The sequence below is a fragment of the Chamaea fasciata genome, unplaced genomic scaffold, assembly GCF_029207755.1.
Source record: "Chamaea fasciata isolate MVZ Bird 193981 ecotype frontalis unplaced genomic scaffold, bChaFas1.0.hap1 SCAF_41, whole genome shotgun sequence".
NCBI lineage: Eukaryota > Metazoa > Chordata > Aves > Passeriformes > Sylviidae > Chamaea > Chamaea fasciata.
The window spans coordinates 1,666,132-1,683,473 of NW_027094126.1; the positions used below are offsets into that span (position 1 = coordinate 1,666,132).

At 59.8% G+C, this 17,342-nt stretch overlaps 1 protein-coding gene across 1 annotated transcript in view; it reads right to left on the minus strand.

The window, feature by feature from the left end:
• Nucleotides 1-17,342, minus strand: part of HDAC7 (histone deacetylase 7) — a 44,502-nt gene extending 27,160 nt beyond the window's left edge. The window contains 1 exon segment of the mRNA XM_066207359.1: nucleotides 16,927-17,342. Coding sequence (XP_066063456.1) covers nucleotides 16,927-17,017 — 91 coding nt within the window. The 5' untranslated portion in view covers nucleotides 17,018-17,342.

Genomic DNA, 17,342 nt, shown 5'->3' on the forward strand with positions numbered 1-17,342 from the left:
AGCGCCGGTCGCGTCCCGCAGGAGCCATAAGAGAGCAGCTGATGCTCAGGGAAGATGTAATCCTTGGAGCAGCCGGGTGCCAAGTTCTGATAACTCCTTCTGGAGCTCATGGGCCGGGAGTTTCGGGGGCTTTACGCCTCAGCCAGATGTGGGTGGATCCCTCCCCTCCCCACCAGACGCCGAATTCCTGCTTCGAAACGAGACAAGGCTGATGCTGCTCCAAAGAAAAGCCCCCCCGAGAGTTTTTTCCTCCGGGGTAAACCCGAATTTTTCTGCTCTGATTCTCACAAACTTCCTTCTGCAGAAAGTTTCCGGATTGAAGAAAAAAAAATTAAAAAAAAAAAAAAATTGAGACAGACGATGATTAAAGTTTGGCGAAGTCACCAGGGCAGCACAAAACCCTTCCCACAACCAAAGGCACGAACCAGGATTCAGCCACACACCCAAAGCGCGCCGCGCACCTGTGAGCAGAGCAGTTCTTTGGGCATTCCAAGCACAAAAAATGGGAATATTCCCTGTTGGAGCCTAGAAACCAGCTGCACATCAGGCCTGGGGAGGCAGATCAGGGCGAGCTGCTCCCCCCCGATCGCTTTCCCTGGTTATTTGCAACTCGTGACCTTTGAGTCAGACGTTTAATAGCCCTCCCTGGAATTTTCTCCCCGCAAATGTGCACAGTTCGTTTTGAAACTCACAGCTCCAGGACCCAAAAACCTTCAGGGCCAGCCCAGAGTCCAGGGACAGGGAGGAAACACCTTTGGGGCCTGGGTGTGCTGCTGGTTTTAAGATTCGGGCTGTCCCAGCCCAAATCCCGGTTCTGCTGTTCCCATCCGAGGGTGGACGCTCCCACAGCATCCACGGAGAGGACAGGGCAGGATTCCTGCCCAGGGCAGAGGCACGGGGAACTCCTCAGGGCTAAACCAGACACTCCTGGAGGTGACCCAGGTCTGTGTTTCCCGGCAGCTTCTCCTCATGCTCTCAAACCCACGTTTAGATTGGCCCTGGGACTGTTTTGCCTCCAGGGCCAGGAGTGGTCCAGAGGATCCCAGGGTAACCCCACGTCCACCTTAATAGTGGACACAAAATTCACCCCAAGCACTGCCCGAACCACCGAACAACTTCATTCCCGTTCCTCCCTGCTCCCGCAGGAGCTCTCCCTGCCCCTCGCCCAGGGATGAGCTTTGAAAACCTTCAGAGCACCCGACCGTGAATGTGCTGAGGCAAAACCCCTCAAAGGCAAAGAAAGCTTTTGGGCCTCAGCTGGAGATCCCAGGGACAGCCAGGTGCTGAACCACAGGAAATCCTGGGCACGGGCAGGACGGAGCTGCCCCACGGGCCCCACAAAATGCGGTTGGAGCGTGGGCAGCGCCAGGGACAGAGGGGGAATCAAAGGGCTCATCTCCTGCAGCCACGGCCGGGCCTCGGGGACGCAGGGACAGCGAGCGGCTCTGTCCCCACCACAGCCCTGGCACAGCTGGAAACCTCTGGCAGTCATTTCCTGCAGCCTCCCACCCCCACGGGTCACCCAGCCCATCCCAAACAGCCCCCGCGGGAGAGGCTGAGAGGAGGAGGAGGAGGAGGAGGAGGAGGGAAGAGGTATCCCCAGGAAACCTCGCAGCAACCGCGGCTTCCTGAGGAACACCGGGAACGCCGTGACCACAGGGCTCTGCTGAAGGACAGCCAAGGCGCTGCAGGCAGCCTCGAATCACAGAAACCCACAAAATTCGGGGAAAATCCTTCTTTTTCCAGAAGAGAAACATCCCCCCGAGCGCATCCCCACCCTGCAGGATCCTTCCCCTCACCTGCTCACCCAGCCCGGCCGGGACCTGCCAGCGGCTCTGGGGAGCCCCAAACATCACCACGACCCCAAATCTGCCCCTCCTGATCCTCCCGTGGGGAATTTCCCTGCAGCAAACACCCCACGAGGAGCTGCTGCTCCTCTCCTTGAGGGCTCCGTGGGTGAAGAAAGCTCCAGCACCGGTACTCCCGGGACTCCGTGGAAGCGCTCCCGGTGCTCCCGGGACTCCGTGGAAACGCTCCCGGTGCTCCCGGGACACCGTGGAAACGCTCCCGGTGCTCCCGGGACACCATGGAAACGCTCCCGGTGCTCCCGGGACGCCGTGGAAACGCTCCCGGTGCTCCCGGGACTCCGTGGAAACGCTCCCGGTACTCCCGGGATGCCGTGGAAACGCTCCCGGTGCTCCCGGGACGCTGTGGAAGCGCTCCCGGTGCTCCCGGGACTCTGTGGAAGCGCTCCCGGTGCTCCCGGGACTCCGTGGAAACGCTCCCGGTGCTCCCGGGACTCCGTGGAAACGCTCCCGGTACTCCCGGGACTCCGTGGAAGCGCCTCGGGGCTCTTCCCGCAGCGGCTCCGGTGACATCAGCGCGGGGAGGATGCGGCCACCGCGCCAAGGGAAGCCAGAGGAGGAGGAGAGAGAGATCAAAGGATTGCAGAACCTCTCCCCGGTTACCCAAGCGCCGGAGAAAAACGCTCCCAACCGGTTTGCACCGAGGGTTCGGCGGCTGCTCCCGCCCCGCTGCCCTCAGCCCTGCCCGGGGCATCCTCCGGGAGCCGGCCGGACCCCGGGGCTGCGCCACCGGCCCCGATTTATCCTTTTAATTGCTGCGTGTCAGAGGCCAGCTGGAGTCGCAACCCCCCGGGGAAGCGGCTTCGGGCTTGATCTGGAAGCGCTGAGATTAAAAACCAAAAAGCTGCCATCGCTCAATGCCCACTCCCGGCAAGTGGCTACTCAAGAGGAGCTGCCCGTTAATTAGAGCCTCCCTGAGAGCCGCGGGGAAGGAAATCCCTTCGGCAAGCGCTGCTCGAGCTCCAGGGCTGGGTCGGAGGGCTGAAAAGAAAATTTAAGGAAAAAAAAAAAAAAAACCCTGAGGCCCAGGAGAAGCAGAAGGAGCTGGGAGGAGCACGGGCAGCTCCACGAAGGGAGAGAGAGGCACAAAATCAACTCCCTGTGCAGTCCTAGGAGGGCTCAGCCAGGGCCCAGCCGGGGGTTCACCCCAAAGCTGCCCCGTGCTGACCCTCGGGTGTCTGAGCAGGAGCCACCGAGGAGCTCCCCGGGGCAGACCTGGGGCCCAGGGTGAGAGTTATTTCTGTCCCGGGGAGGAAGCCGCAATATTTTCAGTTTCCTGCACAAACACACTCGGGGCGCTGCTTCCCCTCCCTGGGAGCTCGGGAAATCTCAGGGTTGGCATCAGCCAAGCCGGGAAAGGTGCAGGTGTCAAATCCTGGAGGCAGAGGAGGATGCAACCTGCCTGGAGCCGAGGAGCCACACCCTTGGGGACAGCAGGGACAGCCGCGCGGGGACACACCTGGCTCGGTGCTGGGGCTTGCAAGAGGCTGTGGGGAGGTTCTGGAGTGCTGGGGAATCCCATCCGGGATGGAGAAGCTGCAGGGAGGATTTCTGCCGGGAAGAAAAGCCAGGAGCGCCAAGGAGAAGCCTTGGAGGAGGCTCCGGCAGGGACGGAGGGTGCAGCTGGGTGTGCGAGTGCTCCACACGCATGGAGCAGCCCTGCCCTGGGGGTTTAACACACAAAGAGGAGCCGATGCTGCCGCTGAGCCGCCCGGAAATGGGGGAAAAGGGAAAAAAAAAAAAAAAAGAATCAGCAGAGCAAGTGGCGGTGGGCCCAGGGCAGCAGCGATAACTCACTGAGGAATCAGTGCCACGCCGGGGATTGAGCCCTCAGAACATCCCAGGGTCACAGCTCCCCAAATCCCAGACGCATCCAGGCCCTCAAAGCTCACTTGGCACCCCAAAAAACCCGGCACACACCCGGACCCCGCTCAGGACGGGAGATGCTCCAGGTGCCCCTCACAAAACCCCATTTATTCCAGCCCCCCCGTGTGCCTGCAGGGACACTCCCCAGCCACCTAAAACACTCACCCACGGGTGGCATCGTGTCCCTCGGGGTCCCTGTGGGAAGAGCAGCCCCGGGAGCTCCGGGATCCCCGATCCCGCCACACCCGTGCGGTTCTCACGGGCAAACCGGAGCCTTGGCACAGCCCTCGCTGGCAGCCGGCCTCATCAGGCTCATTAAGTGCAATTAAAGCACAGCGGGCATCCCTCCTCCGCCCCTGCTCCTCTGGGGGATATTTTGCTTTTAGACAAAATAAACAGGGAGGTTTTGCGTGGGCTCGGGCAGGTGCTGGCACGGGGCGGCAGCAGGTGGAAAACGCCGAGGTCTCTAGTGGGGGGAAAAGCCGTGGGGAATCAGCGTCCAGCCACGATTCCAGCCCTGCTCCTGCTCCCAGGGGTGCCCATCCCAACCCCCTGGGCCTGGAGAGGAGCGCCAGACCCTCTCCCCTTGGCAAACAGGAACGTGGAGTAGGATAAACTGTTAGGAAGCTGCCCTCAATCTCGCTTCCACACCCCAGCCCAAAGTGGTTTGGAATAAAGTCACAGGACTCCTCTGTCTCCTTTTTGGACACCAACCTCGTTTGTGGATTAATTTCCCCAACAGGGAGGTTTAAACCAGGCAGGGCACGCGGGCAGGACGTCACCCCAAACCCCACGGGGCTGCAGCTCATCCATGATTCTCCCTCACACACAGAACCAGCCCCAAAGTCGTTGCTCCATCACCCTGGCACTGCTGGGCACCTGTCAGCAGTGAAATCCGGGAGCTCCTGGTTTTCCTGGCAGGTTCCAGGGGCTGGGCCTGACCCTGGGATTTGTCAGAAAGTTCTGGAGAGGGGTAGGGGGGGAGTCCTGGGAGTGTGATGGGGACCAGTGATGCTCGAGGAGGATAAAACAGCCCCACTCCATCCCCATTCTCTCTGGGACAAAGGAAAAAAAAGCCAAAAGGGATCCTTAAAGCTTTCTGCTCCCCCATGGAGAGATCAGCTGGAGCTGTGCCAGGCCAGACTCGATGCCAGCCCGGGTGAGAGCCGGGTTTGGACTCTGGTGGCTGGCCCAGGATGATCCCGGCTCAGCGGGGATCCAGGTCAGTGCGAGGTGGGCATTTCCCAGTCCGGCTCCCAGCAGGGAGCACCGACTGCCCCAGTTAAACTCTGCCAAACCCCCTGAGACGTGTCACGGCCACCTCTGAGCGACGGGAGAGGTGTGGCCATGCCCCGACCCCGAGCTTTGCTTCAGCTATTTGGGGTTTGCTGTTGCTAAAGGGATTTAGCCAGAACGAATTAAGATCATTTCCCGTCTTAATTAACTCTACTTTCACTTCCTGGCACGTGGGGAGCTCGGCCTCCTCCGCTGCAGCGAGGAGCGTCAACTCTGCCCGGCCGCAGCAGCAGTGCAAAAACACAGGAGGGACTTTGCAGCATTCCTTTGTCACCACCTGAGCCCTGTCCACGCTAAAACCATCCCCAAAAGCCAGAACCTCCTTTTCGAGGCTGCATTTCACAAAGCAAGAGGAGACTTCTCCACTCCCGCCGCACACATCCATCAGACGAGCTTGGAGGAGCGGCTGTTTGGGCCTCTTGCACAACAAATCCCCTCCTCTCCCTGCCCGCCCCACATCCCTTTGAGGCAAAAAGGAAGAAGGCTGGAGACATCCTTCCTGTGCCTCGGACAATGCGATGGAAATAGCCCGGGAGGAGCCGGAGCGGGAGCCGCGTGTGCTCCCGGCTTCCGCCCATTGTCCGGCCGGGACCAGCCCGGGCAGCTGCACCCCAGAGCCAGAACCACCTCTGTGCCCCAAAGGAGCGGCCCCAAACCCAAATCTGCTGCCCCATCCAGGGCCCAGGCTCCTCCTTCACTCAGGAGCACAGCAAAACTCCTCCACAGCAAAACCTCTCCAGAGCAAAACCCTCCAGAGCAAAACCTTCCAGAGCAAAACCCTCCAGGGCAAAACCCTCCAGAGCAAAACCCTCCAGAGCAAAACCTCTCCAGAGCAAAACCCTCCAGGGCAAAACCCTCCAGAGCAAAACCCTCCAGGGCAAAACCTTCCACAGCAAAACCCTCCACAGCAAAACCTCTCCAGAGCAAAACCCTCCAGAGCAAAACCCTCCAGAGCAAAACCCTCCAGAGCAAAACCTCTCCAGAGCAAAACCCTCCAGGGCAAAACCCTCCAGAGCAAAACCCTCCAGGGCAAAACCCTCCAGAGCAAAACCCTCCAGAGCAAAACCTCTCCAGAGCAAAACCCTCCAGAGCAAAACCCTCCAGAGCAAAACCTTCCAGAGCAAAACCCTCCAGAGCAAAACCTTCCAGAGCAAAACCCTCCACAGCAAAACCTCTCCAGAGAAAAACCTTCCAGAGCAAAACCCTCCAGAGCAAAACCCTCCAGAGCAAAACCCTCCAGAGCAAAACTCCTCCAGAGCAAAACCTTCCAGAGCAAAACCCTCCAGAGCAAAACCCTCCAGGGCAAAACCCTCCAGGGCAAAACCCTCCAGAGCAAAACCCTCCAGAGCAAAACCTTCCACAGCAAAACCCTCCAGAGCAAAACCTCTCCAGAGCAAAACCCTCCACAGCAAAACCTCTCCAGAGAAAAACCTTCCAGAGCAAAACCCTCCAGAGCAAAACCCTCCAGAGCAAAACCCTCCAGAGCAAAACCCTCCAGAGCAAAACCATCCACAGCAAAACCTCTCCAGAGCAAAACCCTCCACAGCAAAACCTCTCCAGAGAAAAACCTTCCAGAGCAAAACCCTCCAGAGCAAAACCTTCCACAGCAAAACCCTCCAGAGCAAAACCTCTCCAGAGCAAAACCCTCCAGAGCAAAACCTTCCAGAGCAAAACCCTCCAGGGCAAAACCCTCCAGAGCAAAACCATCCACAGCAAAACCCTCCACAGCAAAACCGTCCACAGCAAAACCGTCCAGAGCAAAACCTTCCAGAGGAAAACCCTCCAGGGCAAAACCCTCCAGAGCAAAACCTTCCAGAGGAAAACCCTCCAGGGCAAAACCCTCCAGAGCAAAACCTCTCCCCTGGCAGGGATTCCAGCATCAGCCAGCCCTTTCTCTGTTTGCTGCCACTGCAGCCCTTCAGAGGTTCAACCTGATGTTATTGGAGGTCTTTAACAACCTTAACAATTCCATGATTCTCCCCTTTGCTGCCAGAACTGCAGAGCCCTTGGGTGGCTGAGAGCAGCACCAGGTTCAACCCAAAATCACACACCACGGTCACTGCTCGGCCTCGGCAGCCAGGGACTTCACAGCACCACCAAATCCACCACCAAACCCACCACCAAATCCACCACCAAACCCATCACCAAATCCACCACCAAACCCACCACCAAACCCACCACCAAACCCATCACCAAATCCACCACCAAATCCACCACCAAATCCACCACCAAACCCACCACCAAACCCATCACCAAATCCACCACCAAATCCACCACCAAATCCTCCACCAAACCCACCACCAAATCCACCACCAAACCCATCACCAAACCCACCACCAAACCCATCACCAAATCCACCACCAAACCCACCACCAAACCCACCACCAAACCCATCACCAAATCCACCACCAAATCCACCACCAAATCCACCACCAAACCCACCACCAAACCCACCACCAAATCCTCCACCAAACCCACCACCAAATCCTCCACCGAATCCACCACAAAAGCTTGGGGCAGGATTTTGCACGGCAGAGAAAAACCCAGGAGGACACCCAGATGGCAGAAGACTCTCCAGACCCAGCCCCTGAGGGTGAGACGGAGCCCCCGGGGGAGCGGGTTCCGCCCTAAAATCCCGATTTTCTCCTCCAGATGGGAGGTGCACGGGAGGGAGTTCAGCTGCTCCGGCTCACGTCAGCAGCTGGAAAACCCTGCGAGGACCCACGCAAGCCTGGCCCGCCGAGGATGCTGCTGACGGCAGCTGAGCAGGGCAGGGTGGCAGGAGCAGAACCACTCAGCCCCCAAATTTGGGGTTGCCACTCAAGCCGGCGCCGGTTTTGGTATCCACCTCCCTCCTCTGAGGGCTTTGGCAGGGCAAGTTATCGCTTGCAGCCCTTCTGCAGGATGGAGGTGGTGACAGAAGCTGTTTTTCTTTTAAAACCAGCCCAAAACCGTACAGATTTCACAGGTCTGAGGTGCCTTTTAGGGCCGGGATTTCAGGAGTGGCAGCACCTGGGTGAGCCCCGCAGAGCTGGCAATAGACTTCCAGAGGGAGGGAAAAGGGAGGAAGAAGGGGGATGGATGGTGCCACTTGTCCCTGCTCCTGCCACCACCCCCAGAACCCCCTGGAGCAGAGGGATCATCCCAGCGCAGCCTGGCCCCTCTTTCCCAGCCCAAAAACGGGGCCAGGCCCTCTCCGAGCTTCCAGGGTCCGGCCAGGCCGGGGCTGCTCCACTCCCCGAACATTCCCGAGTGCATTTCTGCCCCGCTGCCGGGGTTAAAAATAGAAACCATCAGCATTATTGTCCTGCAAGCAAATATAGAAAGATCACATCCTCCCCTGCTGAAAAACGACGCAGCAGGGACCTCTTGGAACACAGGCACAGGGGAGAGCTCTATTCCGGGGAGCTTGGGAAGTGAACAGAATCCCGAAATTTGTGCTGTTGACACACTGCAGCGTTAAACACCCATGGAAAAGTTGCCTTTCCCCCTCTTCTCCTGGCTTCCCTGGGGTTTTGTTGGGGCTTTCCCTGCTTCCATCCCCTTTCCCTTCTCCTGTCCCCTTTCCCTGTTTCCTTCTCCCATCCCATTCCCTGCTCCCATCCCCTTTCCCTGCTCCTGACCCTTCTCCCGTCCCCTTTCCCCTTCTCCCATCCCCTTTCTCTTCTCCCATCCCTTTTCCCTTCTCCCATCCCCTCCCCTGCTGGCTCCGGAGGGAGGGGGGCCTCAGCCTGAACCTCTTTTTTTTGGAAAGGGAAGTTTTCTCCTCAAGCCCGGCCCTTCTGTGAGTGCTTGTGCTCGGGGCCGCTCCCACCCAGCCGGGACCCGGCTCCAGATCCAACCTTGTTCCTCCAAAAACCCCCCGGGACGGGAGAGGAATGCGGCAGGGACACATCCAGCTGCGGGCCGGGATCCTGCCCTGCTGCAAGGGAGGGGGAAAATCCAGGGGCCGGGGGATGTCTGTCTGTCCAGGGGATGTCTGTCTGTCTGTCCAGGGGATGTCTGTCTGTCCAGGGGGATGTCTGTCTGTCCAGGGGGATGTCTGTCTGTCCAGGGGCCGGGGGATGTCTGTCTGTCCAGGGGGATGTCTGTCTGTCTGTCCAGGGGCCGGGGGATGTCTGTCTGTCCAGGGGGATGTCTGTCTGTCTGTCCAGGGGATGTCTGTCTGTCCAGGGGTCAGGGGATGTCTGTCTGTCCAGGGGATGTCTGTCTGTCCAGGGGTCAGGGGATGTCTGTCCAGGGGATGTCTGTCTGTCCAGGGGATGTCTGTCTGTCCAGGGGATGTCTGTCTGTCCAGGGGCCGGGGGATGTCTGTCTGTCCAGGGGGATGTCTGTCTGTCTGTCCAGGGGATGTCTGTCTGTCTGTCCAGGGGCCGGGGGATGTCTGTCTGTCCAGGGGGATGTCTGTCTGTCCAGGGGCTGGGGGATGTCTGTCTGTCCAGGGGTCAGGGGATGTCTGTCTGTCCAGGGGCCGGGGGATGTCTGTCTGTCCAGGGGGATGTCTGTCTGTCCAGGGGCTGGGGGATGTCTGTCTGTCCAGGGGCCAGGGGATGTCTGTCCAGGGGCTGGGGGATGTCTGTCTGTCCAGGGGTCAGGGGATGTCTGTCCAGGGGCCGGGGGATGTCTGTCTGTCCAGGGGATGTCTGTCTGTCTGTCCAGGGGCCAGGGGATGTCTGTCCAGGGGCTGGGGGATGTCTGTCTGTCCAGGGGCCAGGGGATGTCTGTCCCTGCAGCAGCGCCCTGGGGACGGGTCTGATGTGAGGCTGCAGCACCAGCACCCCGGATCCCAAACACTGACCCCAGCACTGCCCCACAGCACCCCAAGGACTGCTCCCAACCCAAACCAACCCAAACCAACCCAATTCAAACCCAATCAACCCAAACCAACCCAAATCTGCGCCTCCCAGCCCAGGGCAGGAGCAGCCCCGGCAGGCCTGGGAGGAGCTGGGGTGGAGAGGTCACTCCACCATCCCCGACATCTCCTCCTGTCCCCGCCGAGGCCGCCAATCCCCCCAGGACAGAGGGAATGCACAGAGCACAACTCACTGCAGCCCCCGGCCTCCTCCCCAAAACAAAACACACGCCCAGGAACAGAAGGGAACCGGTCAGGAAAAAACCCGGCGGTAACTCCACAACAATTCCAGGCAGCCTCATTCCCGGGAGGAGGCTGCTCTGCCCTCTCCTGCATCCCCTCCCTCCGGCAGAGCCCCTCGGTGATCCCGGGCCAGCCTCTGGGGCCATTCCCTCATTCCATTCCGTGCACATCCCAGCTGGCATTTCAGCCCCCCAGCCAGTGCCAGATTTCTCTCTGCTGAGCCAATGCACTTGGAAATACATGACGACTTCAGCAGATTAATTGGAAACACAGCCCGGGTGTTGCAATCCCAGGGAACGACTCCAATTTCAGGAACAAATGTTTTCAGAGAATCACCAAGTCAGAGGATATTCGGAGTGGGAAGGGACCCACAAGGATGATCTGGTCTAAACCCTGGCCCTGCACAGACGGCCCAACAATCCCACCCCGGCCATCCCTGGGAGCCTTGTCCAAATGCCCTTTGAGAATTTGGCAAAACTTCACCAGTTTGCCGAACGTTTCCAGCTAAACTGGGACAGACTCCGCTCACACCTGGGATTACTCTTTTTAATGCGGCGTGTTCCAATTAAAAACCTCCTCGAGAAGATTCAAGACACGCCACGGAAGAAGAGGCAAGAAGAACAATTTCAGTTTGCTCTGCAAATCTCCTCGTAAAACCTCGCTGGTTTTGAGCATCCCAGGGCTCCTCTCAGCCCCTCCACAAAACCAGACCCAAACTCTTCCCCCAGGAAAACCCACCAGGGCTGGGAGAGGGATGATGATGGAGGAAGAGTGGAGGAGCATTCCCTGGATGGAAACCATCCCTGTGCTTCCGTATTTCCCACCCCTCCACAGCAAAACCTCTCCCCTCGCAGGGGTTTCAGCATCAGCCTGCGCTTTCTCTGCTCATCCCTGTTTGCTGCCAACCTCTGCAGCCCTTCAGAGGCCGAGCCTGATGATGTTGGAGGTCTTGACAACCTTAACAATTCCACGATTCTCCCCTTTGCTGCCAGAACTGCAAAACCCTTTGGAGGCCGTGCAGCAGCTTCCCCGCTGCCGGAGCTCAGGGGGTGATAAGGGAAGGAGAAAATCTGGTCTATCCACCCGGAGCTCTGCTCTGGCATCCCGCTGCCAGGGCTCCCACAACAAAAAAACCCCGACAAAAACTGTGTGGGACGTGGAAGGAAAACGGGGGGGCCGGGAGCTCAGCTCTGAGAGCACCCGAGGGTCGGTGACACCAAAGAAGGGGGATCTGGAGGGAGGGATGGGCTCGGGAGGGGCTGTGGCTGCTTCTTCAGACCCCCCGTGGCTGCTGCAGAGTTCCTGGGTGAATTCCTGCGTTTTGGTGTGGAGCGAGGAGCAGGCGAGAGCAGCCCCTGCCTGGCAGGGCCCCCGTGGAGGCCACGACTGCAGCGAGATAAAACAACACTCGAATCTTCCCAGAGAAATCAGCTCCCGCAGGCCTGGCTCCTGGAGCTGCACCTCCTCTCCCAGCTGTTTGGCTGCCCCTCTCAGCCCAGCCCTGCCAGAGCTGGAGCCCGAGCCAGGAGCAGCACAGGCTGCACAAACCCTCCCCGGAGCCCCCCCCTGCCCCACTCCAGGCTTAAATCCACCGACCCAGCCCCAAATCCAATTCCCCTCCTAGCCTTTGCCTCATGGAGCTCTTTTTATCCCTGCCCAAAAGCCGCAATCCCCAGCCAGAGCTTCGGGGTGTGAGTCCTCCTCCCTGCCATGAAGTCAGAGTGTTCCTGCCATCAATTTGGACGATCTGACAAAATGAAAACCACCAGGTTTTGTGACGAGATGACATTTTGGGAGCTTTGCTCATCCCAGAGATCTTTCTTTGGGGGCGTCCCCATCCCCACGACTGGGAGATCCATCCTAAAAGCGCCCAGCATGGGGATGGCAAGCTCAGCTCAGGCCGGGCTGTCGGGGTCAGGCTGCCTGGTCAGCGGGAGAGCTGCGGCCAAGCCTCATCTCTCATTCCCAGGGTCAGGAATGTGCAAGAGCTGCCGCGAGGGGATGACCACAGCGGCCACGTGGACACAGGGAAGGCGGCGGGGTTTTGCAAGGATCTGCTCCAGCCTCCCCCCTGCAAACCAGAAGATCCAGGAGGAGCAGGGAGGACACGAGGATTCGTGCAAGATCCAGGCACACGCCCCGGCTCCAAACCGAGCTGAGCCCGCAAATCCTTCTGCAAGTTTCCCTGTCCCACCTCCAGATGTGCCAGCACGCCGTCCTACACCCTGCACCCCTCCCAGGCACACCCTGCACCCTTCTCAGCTCTGCTGGCACCGTGTCCCTGACACCTCCAGGTGGGGCTGGGCTCTGCTGGAGCCGACATCCCCCCCCGTGCCAGCATCCAGCTCCCCCAAACCCAGCCCCATCCCTCAGCCCCAGCTGGGACAGGACCTCCACCCAGGCGCTGTCGCTGTGACTAAGGCAGCCAGACACCCCGAGAATCCAGCAAGGTCCCACCGAGGCAGAAGACACAACCCAAACCCTCCCAGCTCCCTGCTCCTGCCGGAGCTTTCACGGCTTCGTCATCGGCGCTGATCCAGATCCACACCTCGGAGCACAAACAAGGAGACGGCCAAGGAACCCTCAGGAACCGCAGGGGAGCCTCGCGGAGCCCCGGCCAGGGCTGCAGATGTTTCTCCAGGGACTGCCCCGTGCTGTGATTTGACACTGATCAGATGTGGCGTCACCGGGATCGTTCACACAGGAGGGACAAACCGCAGCTCAGCCCCGGCCTCCGTGTCCTGCTCTGCTCCAGCTGCCAAAGGAGCCGGAGCCTCGAGTGTCCTCTGCCCAACCGACCAGCCTGGGCCTCCCCATCACCTCTCCCTGCAAGGCAGGGCCTCCTTTGTGCAGCTTTGAGCCTTTTCCAGCCTCTCTGCCCTTTCTGAAGTGGGGAGTGACACGGCACTGAGAGCATCAAAGAGTCACGCGTCCTTTACTCCCACCTGATGTCCCGTCTCCTCACTCCCACCTGATGCTTTTTGGCACCACCCGAAAAAGAACAGACTCAGCGGAGCTGCGGCTCCTGCGGTGATTTTGGAGGGCTCCGGCACAGCCACCAATAAAAATCCAAATAAAAACGCACAGCCTGGGAGGGAGCAGCATCACCTCTCTCCTGAACAGAACTGCCCATGGAATGCTCCCCCCCGGGGCACCTCGGAGAGCTGCAGGCTCTGAGAGCTCCCTCTGCACTCCCTCCCTGAGCATCCCCAGATTTTGGGGCCCCGCGGATGATTTTCTGACACAAACCCAGGTCCAGCGAGTGCCAAAGGCGCTCCTGGCCCAGCTGTGCCCTGCAGGGGGACGGGCTGGACGTGCCCAGATGGGGGCACGGGGAAACTCCTCTGGCAGAGCTCCCAGGAGAGCAGAGCTCACTCGTGTGCTCACAGCCTCGGGTCCAGCCCTCAACAGCCTCAGCTCTGTGGGAAACCTCGGCTTTGGAGAGGCTGCGCTCCCGGTGATGCGGCTCGGGAGACTTTTGTCATCCCCGCCCGTTTCCAAGGGGACGAGGCGGAGGAACCCGCCCGGTTTAGGAGCTGACCCCTCGATGCTGTAACCCCACCTCCCCTCCCTCCCCTCCCTCCCCCGGGGCCCTTTGCTCACACGGTTCCTGCAATTCCTGGCCCCGGGCTTCGAGGCTTCCGCCACCATCTGGGCTCCATTTAGGGGGAGCTGATGTTTTTCACAGGGCTGTAATCTAAACTTTGGGATTGAGTTTACATCTCGCATACCAGCGTCTCACCGCCGGGCCCGGCGGCTGCCAGCCCTGTGCCGGCGGCTCCGGGTACCTGGGGACGGTGCAGGGTCGGTGCCGGGACCCCAGACCCACAGACCACCTCCGGATCCCCTGCCTGTGAGTGAGAACCCAACGAGCTGGGAAGCAGCTCAGCTTCCCACCGGGGAGGTTGAGATGGGAGACAAAGCCCATCAGACATCAGCATTATCCATCTCCTTGAGCAGGAAATTCCCCGGCCCCGGCGACTGGAGATGCGAGCACAGGAAGGAGAAACAATCTGGGAGCAGGGATGAGCAGCGGTGGGTCCAGCCCTGCTTGTGCAGGGTGACAGAGCCACCTCAGGGCCCAGCGAGGCTCCTGACCCAGCTCAGGTGACGCCTGGCAGCCCCAAACCCCTGCCAGCCCCGTCCACATCCTCATCACCGGCCTTCCTCCACCCTCCTCGCCGGCTGCAAGGTGGGCAGAGCCACAGGCAGCGTCCCGAGGCAGCCGAGGTGGCTCCATCCCAGCAATCCACGAAGCTCAGCCAAACCCAAAAAATAATGTTTTCATACTTTGACTTTTCAGGCAGGATTTAGTCATTTGTGGACACGAGGCCTTGGCAGGGCCGCTCACCTTCCCCAGCCCGCGGCTGTTTACGGCGGCAGAGCCCTGGAAGGAGAGGGAAGGTTTGTGGTTTAATCCAGGTGAATTATTCCCTGCTGGCTTTATGGAGCCTGCAGCTGGTGCGGAAGGGGGGATTCAGCATCCCTGCACAGCCAGGGATGGACCCAGCGCAGGAGATGAGGCATCACAACACAGCCCACCCCCACAGCTCCACAAACGCTGCCTGGACAAACCCAGCAGGAGTTTTGTCCCCTCCAGTAACGGCTAAAACGGGAGTTAAGGGCAGAGAGGCCAAGCCCTGGCTGGGCACACTCGTGGTAGAAAAGCAGGTTCCACCCCAGGCTCGTGGGGCTGTGCAGGCTCTGTTTGCTCAGCCCAGCTCTCGGAGCTGCCAGGGAGAAGGGAAGGGGTGATGGATCCAGCCCCTGGATCTGCCAGGGTATTCCCCAGGAACCCTCCGTGCCCAGGATCCAACATGAGCTTGGTCAACTCCTCACCTCGGTGTCAGACCCCAACACGAGCCCAAGGCTTTATCTGCCATCCCCTCCCACGTTTGTTATTAAACCAACTACGGCCACCGATCTGCAGATCCTGCCTCTTAAAGCAGCAAAGCCGCACCACAGCTCCTGAGTGCCACGCCGTGTCCCACGGCCTGGGGGACGCCAGGAGCTCATCCCCACACACCCTGTCTGCCTTCAAAGCTCATCCACCACGAGGAGCCCACCAGGAGGAGGATCCCACCAGGAGGAGGATCCCACCAGGAGGAGGATCCCACCAGGAGGAGGATCTCACCAGGAGGAGGACCCCACCACCACAAGGATCTCACCAGGATGAGGACCCCACCACCACAAGGATCCCAACATGACCAGGATCCCACCACAACTATGATCCCGCCACCACAAGGAGCTCAGCATAACCAAGATCCCACCACAACCAGGATCCCAGCAGGATGAGGATCCCACCACGACCAGGATCCCACCATGACCAGGATCCCTCCACGACCAGGATCCCACCACGACCAGGATCCCTCCACGACCAGGATCCCACCACGACCCTTCTGCATTTTCACCCAGCGGCCAAACCACCTGAAGCAGCCAAGTGGAGCAAATCTTTATGGAAAGGGACCCATTCCAGAGTGGAGCTTCCTAACCAAGCGTGGGACGGAGCTCGGAGACACAGGAGGGATTCTCTGAGGCAACCCCGGGAGCGGCAGCACAAACCCACTGGCAGGAGGAACGTTCCGAGGAGCCTCCGTGCCCTCCAGGCACTCCAGCAGAAGTTGCACAGCTGTCCCGACTGGGAACGACAGATAAGGCTCAAATGATTCATTCAGTGCAAACCTTTATTTGTTCTTGCTTAGCCAGAGGAGCCAGCAGCTGCTAATGCTGAACTGGGCCGGCTCCCAAGCGCAGACAAAGGCCTGCAAAAGTGGGTTTTAAGGAGGAACTGACTGTTCAAAAAAAAAAAGCAATCCTAGAAGAGGGAGTTAGAAAGAGGGAGCGCAGCGCGGCGCAGGAGGAAGAGGAAGCCAGAGAGCACCTAAAAATAAATTTTAAAAAAAGCAGCGAGGCGCAGGACAAAGGCCGCGCGCGCACGTGACCGTTCCCCGCAGCGCAGGCAGGATGCGAGCTCGGAACACAACACTCCCTCCCCAGCAACCCCACGTACAGAGCCCCAACCACCTCCCAGCACAGCCAAAGTCACTCTGAAAGAACATTTCCCACCCAGGACGGGCTTTTTTCCCTCTGGCATAAATCCCCCAGGTGCAGGATGCTGTCTGTGCCCTAAGCTGAGCGTGATCCACGCCGGGGTGGAAATGCACCTAACCCAGCGAGGCTGGAGTCAGACAGAATAGCTGGAAAATGTTAAAGGAATTGAAAGGAAGGCTGGAAAAATGAGGTTCCTCCCAAGAAGCACCCTTGAAAATAGCCAAAGTCCTGTGGAAGCACCACCCAGGGGGTTCCTCTGCACCCTCCCAGGCAGTGCTGGTGGGCAACTTGTAAGTTCACTCTGAAACAGCCAGAAAATGCAGCTGACGAAGGAGCCCGTCCTGTGTCTGCTGCTGCAGCTGGCACTGACGATGCTGCTCCCTTCCTGTGGCTCCAAGGCTGCAGCATGACCCGAGCCGGGACCCTCCTGCAGGACATCAACCCTCAGTGCCCTGAGCTTGTCCTGCTGGTGGCTGATCAACCCTCAGTGCCCTGAGCTTGTCCTGCTGGTGGCTGATCAACCCTCAGTGCCCTGAGCTTGTCCTGCTGGTGGCTGATCAATTCTCAGTGCCCCGAGCCCGCCCCGGTGCCGACCGTGCCCACCGGCCACCGGCCACTGGAGCTCCATCCCAGACCCGGGAGCAAACCCGGCGTTCCCTCTCCGTGCTGCATCCCCAAGGATGCTCCCCCGCACTCCTCCCCGCAGCCCCCGCGGGGAAGGAACAAATCCCCAGGGGTGGGAGAGGCACTTACAGGACGGGCTGAACATCACCAGCGCGGTGGAGATCTCCAGCCCCTGAGAACATCCAGCGAGTTCCTCTCCCGGGAAGCCGCGGCTCCGCATCCCACATTCACTTCTGCTTCATCCCTGCCGCCCGCTCGCTCCTCGGCGAGGCGGGGAGAGCATCGGAGCCGTGCCGAGCTGGGTCAGACGCAGAGCGAGGCCACGGGAGCGACTCTCAGAACTGACTCATCCCGTCCCGGAGCGGCTCCGGGCTCCGCCGGGAAACTCAGCGGGCTCCGGCAGCGCTTATTTCATTCCCCGGCACACAACCGCGGTCTCTCAGAGCCGCTGCCGAACCGGGCTGTGCCCGCAGCGTCCCCCCGGAGCCACCCCGGGCCGGCGGCAGGAGCCGGGCATGGCACTGGCTGCTGGTCCTCACGCCGCG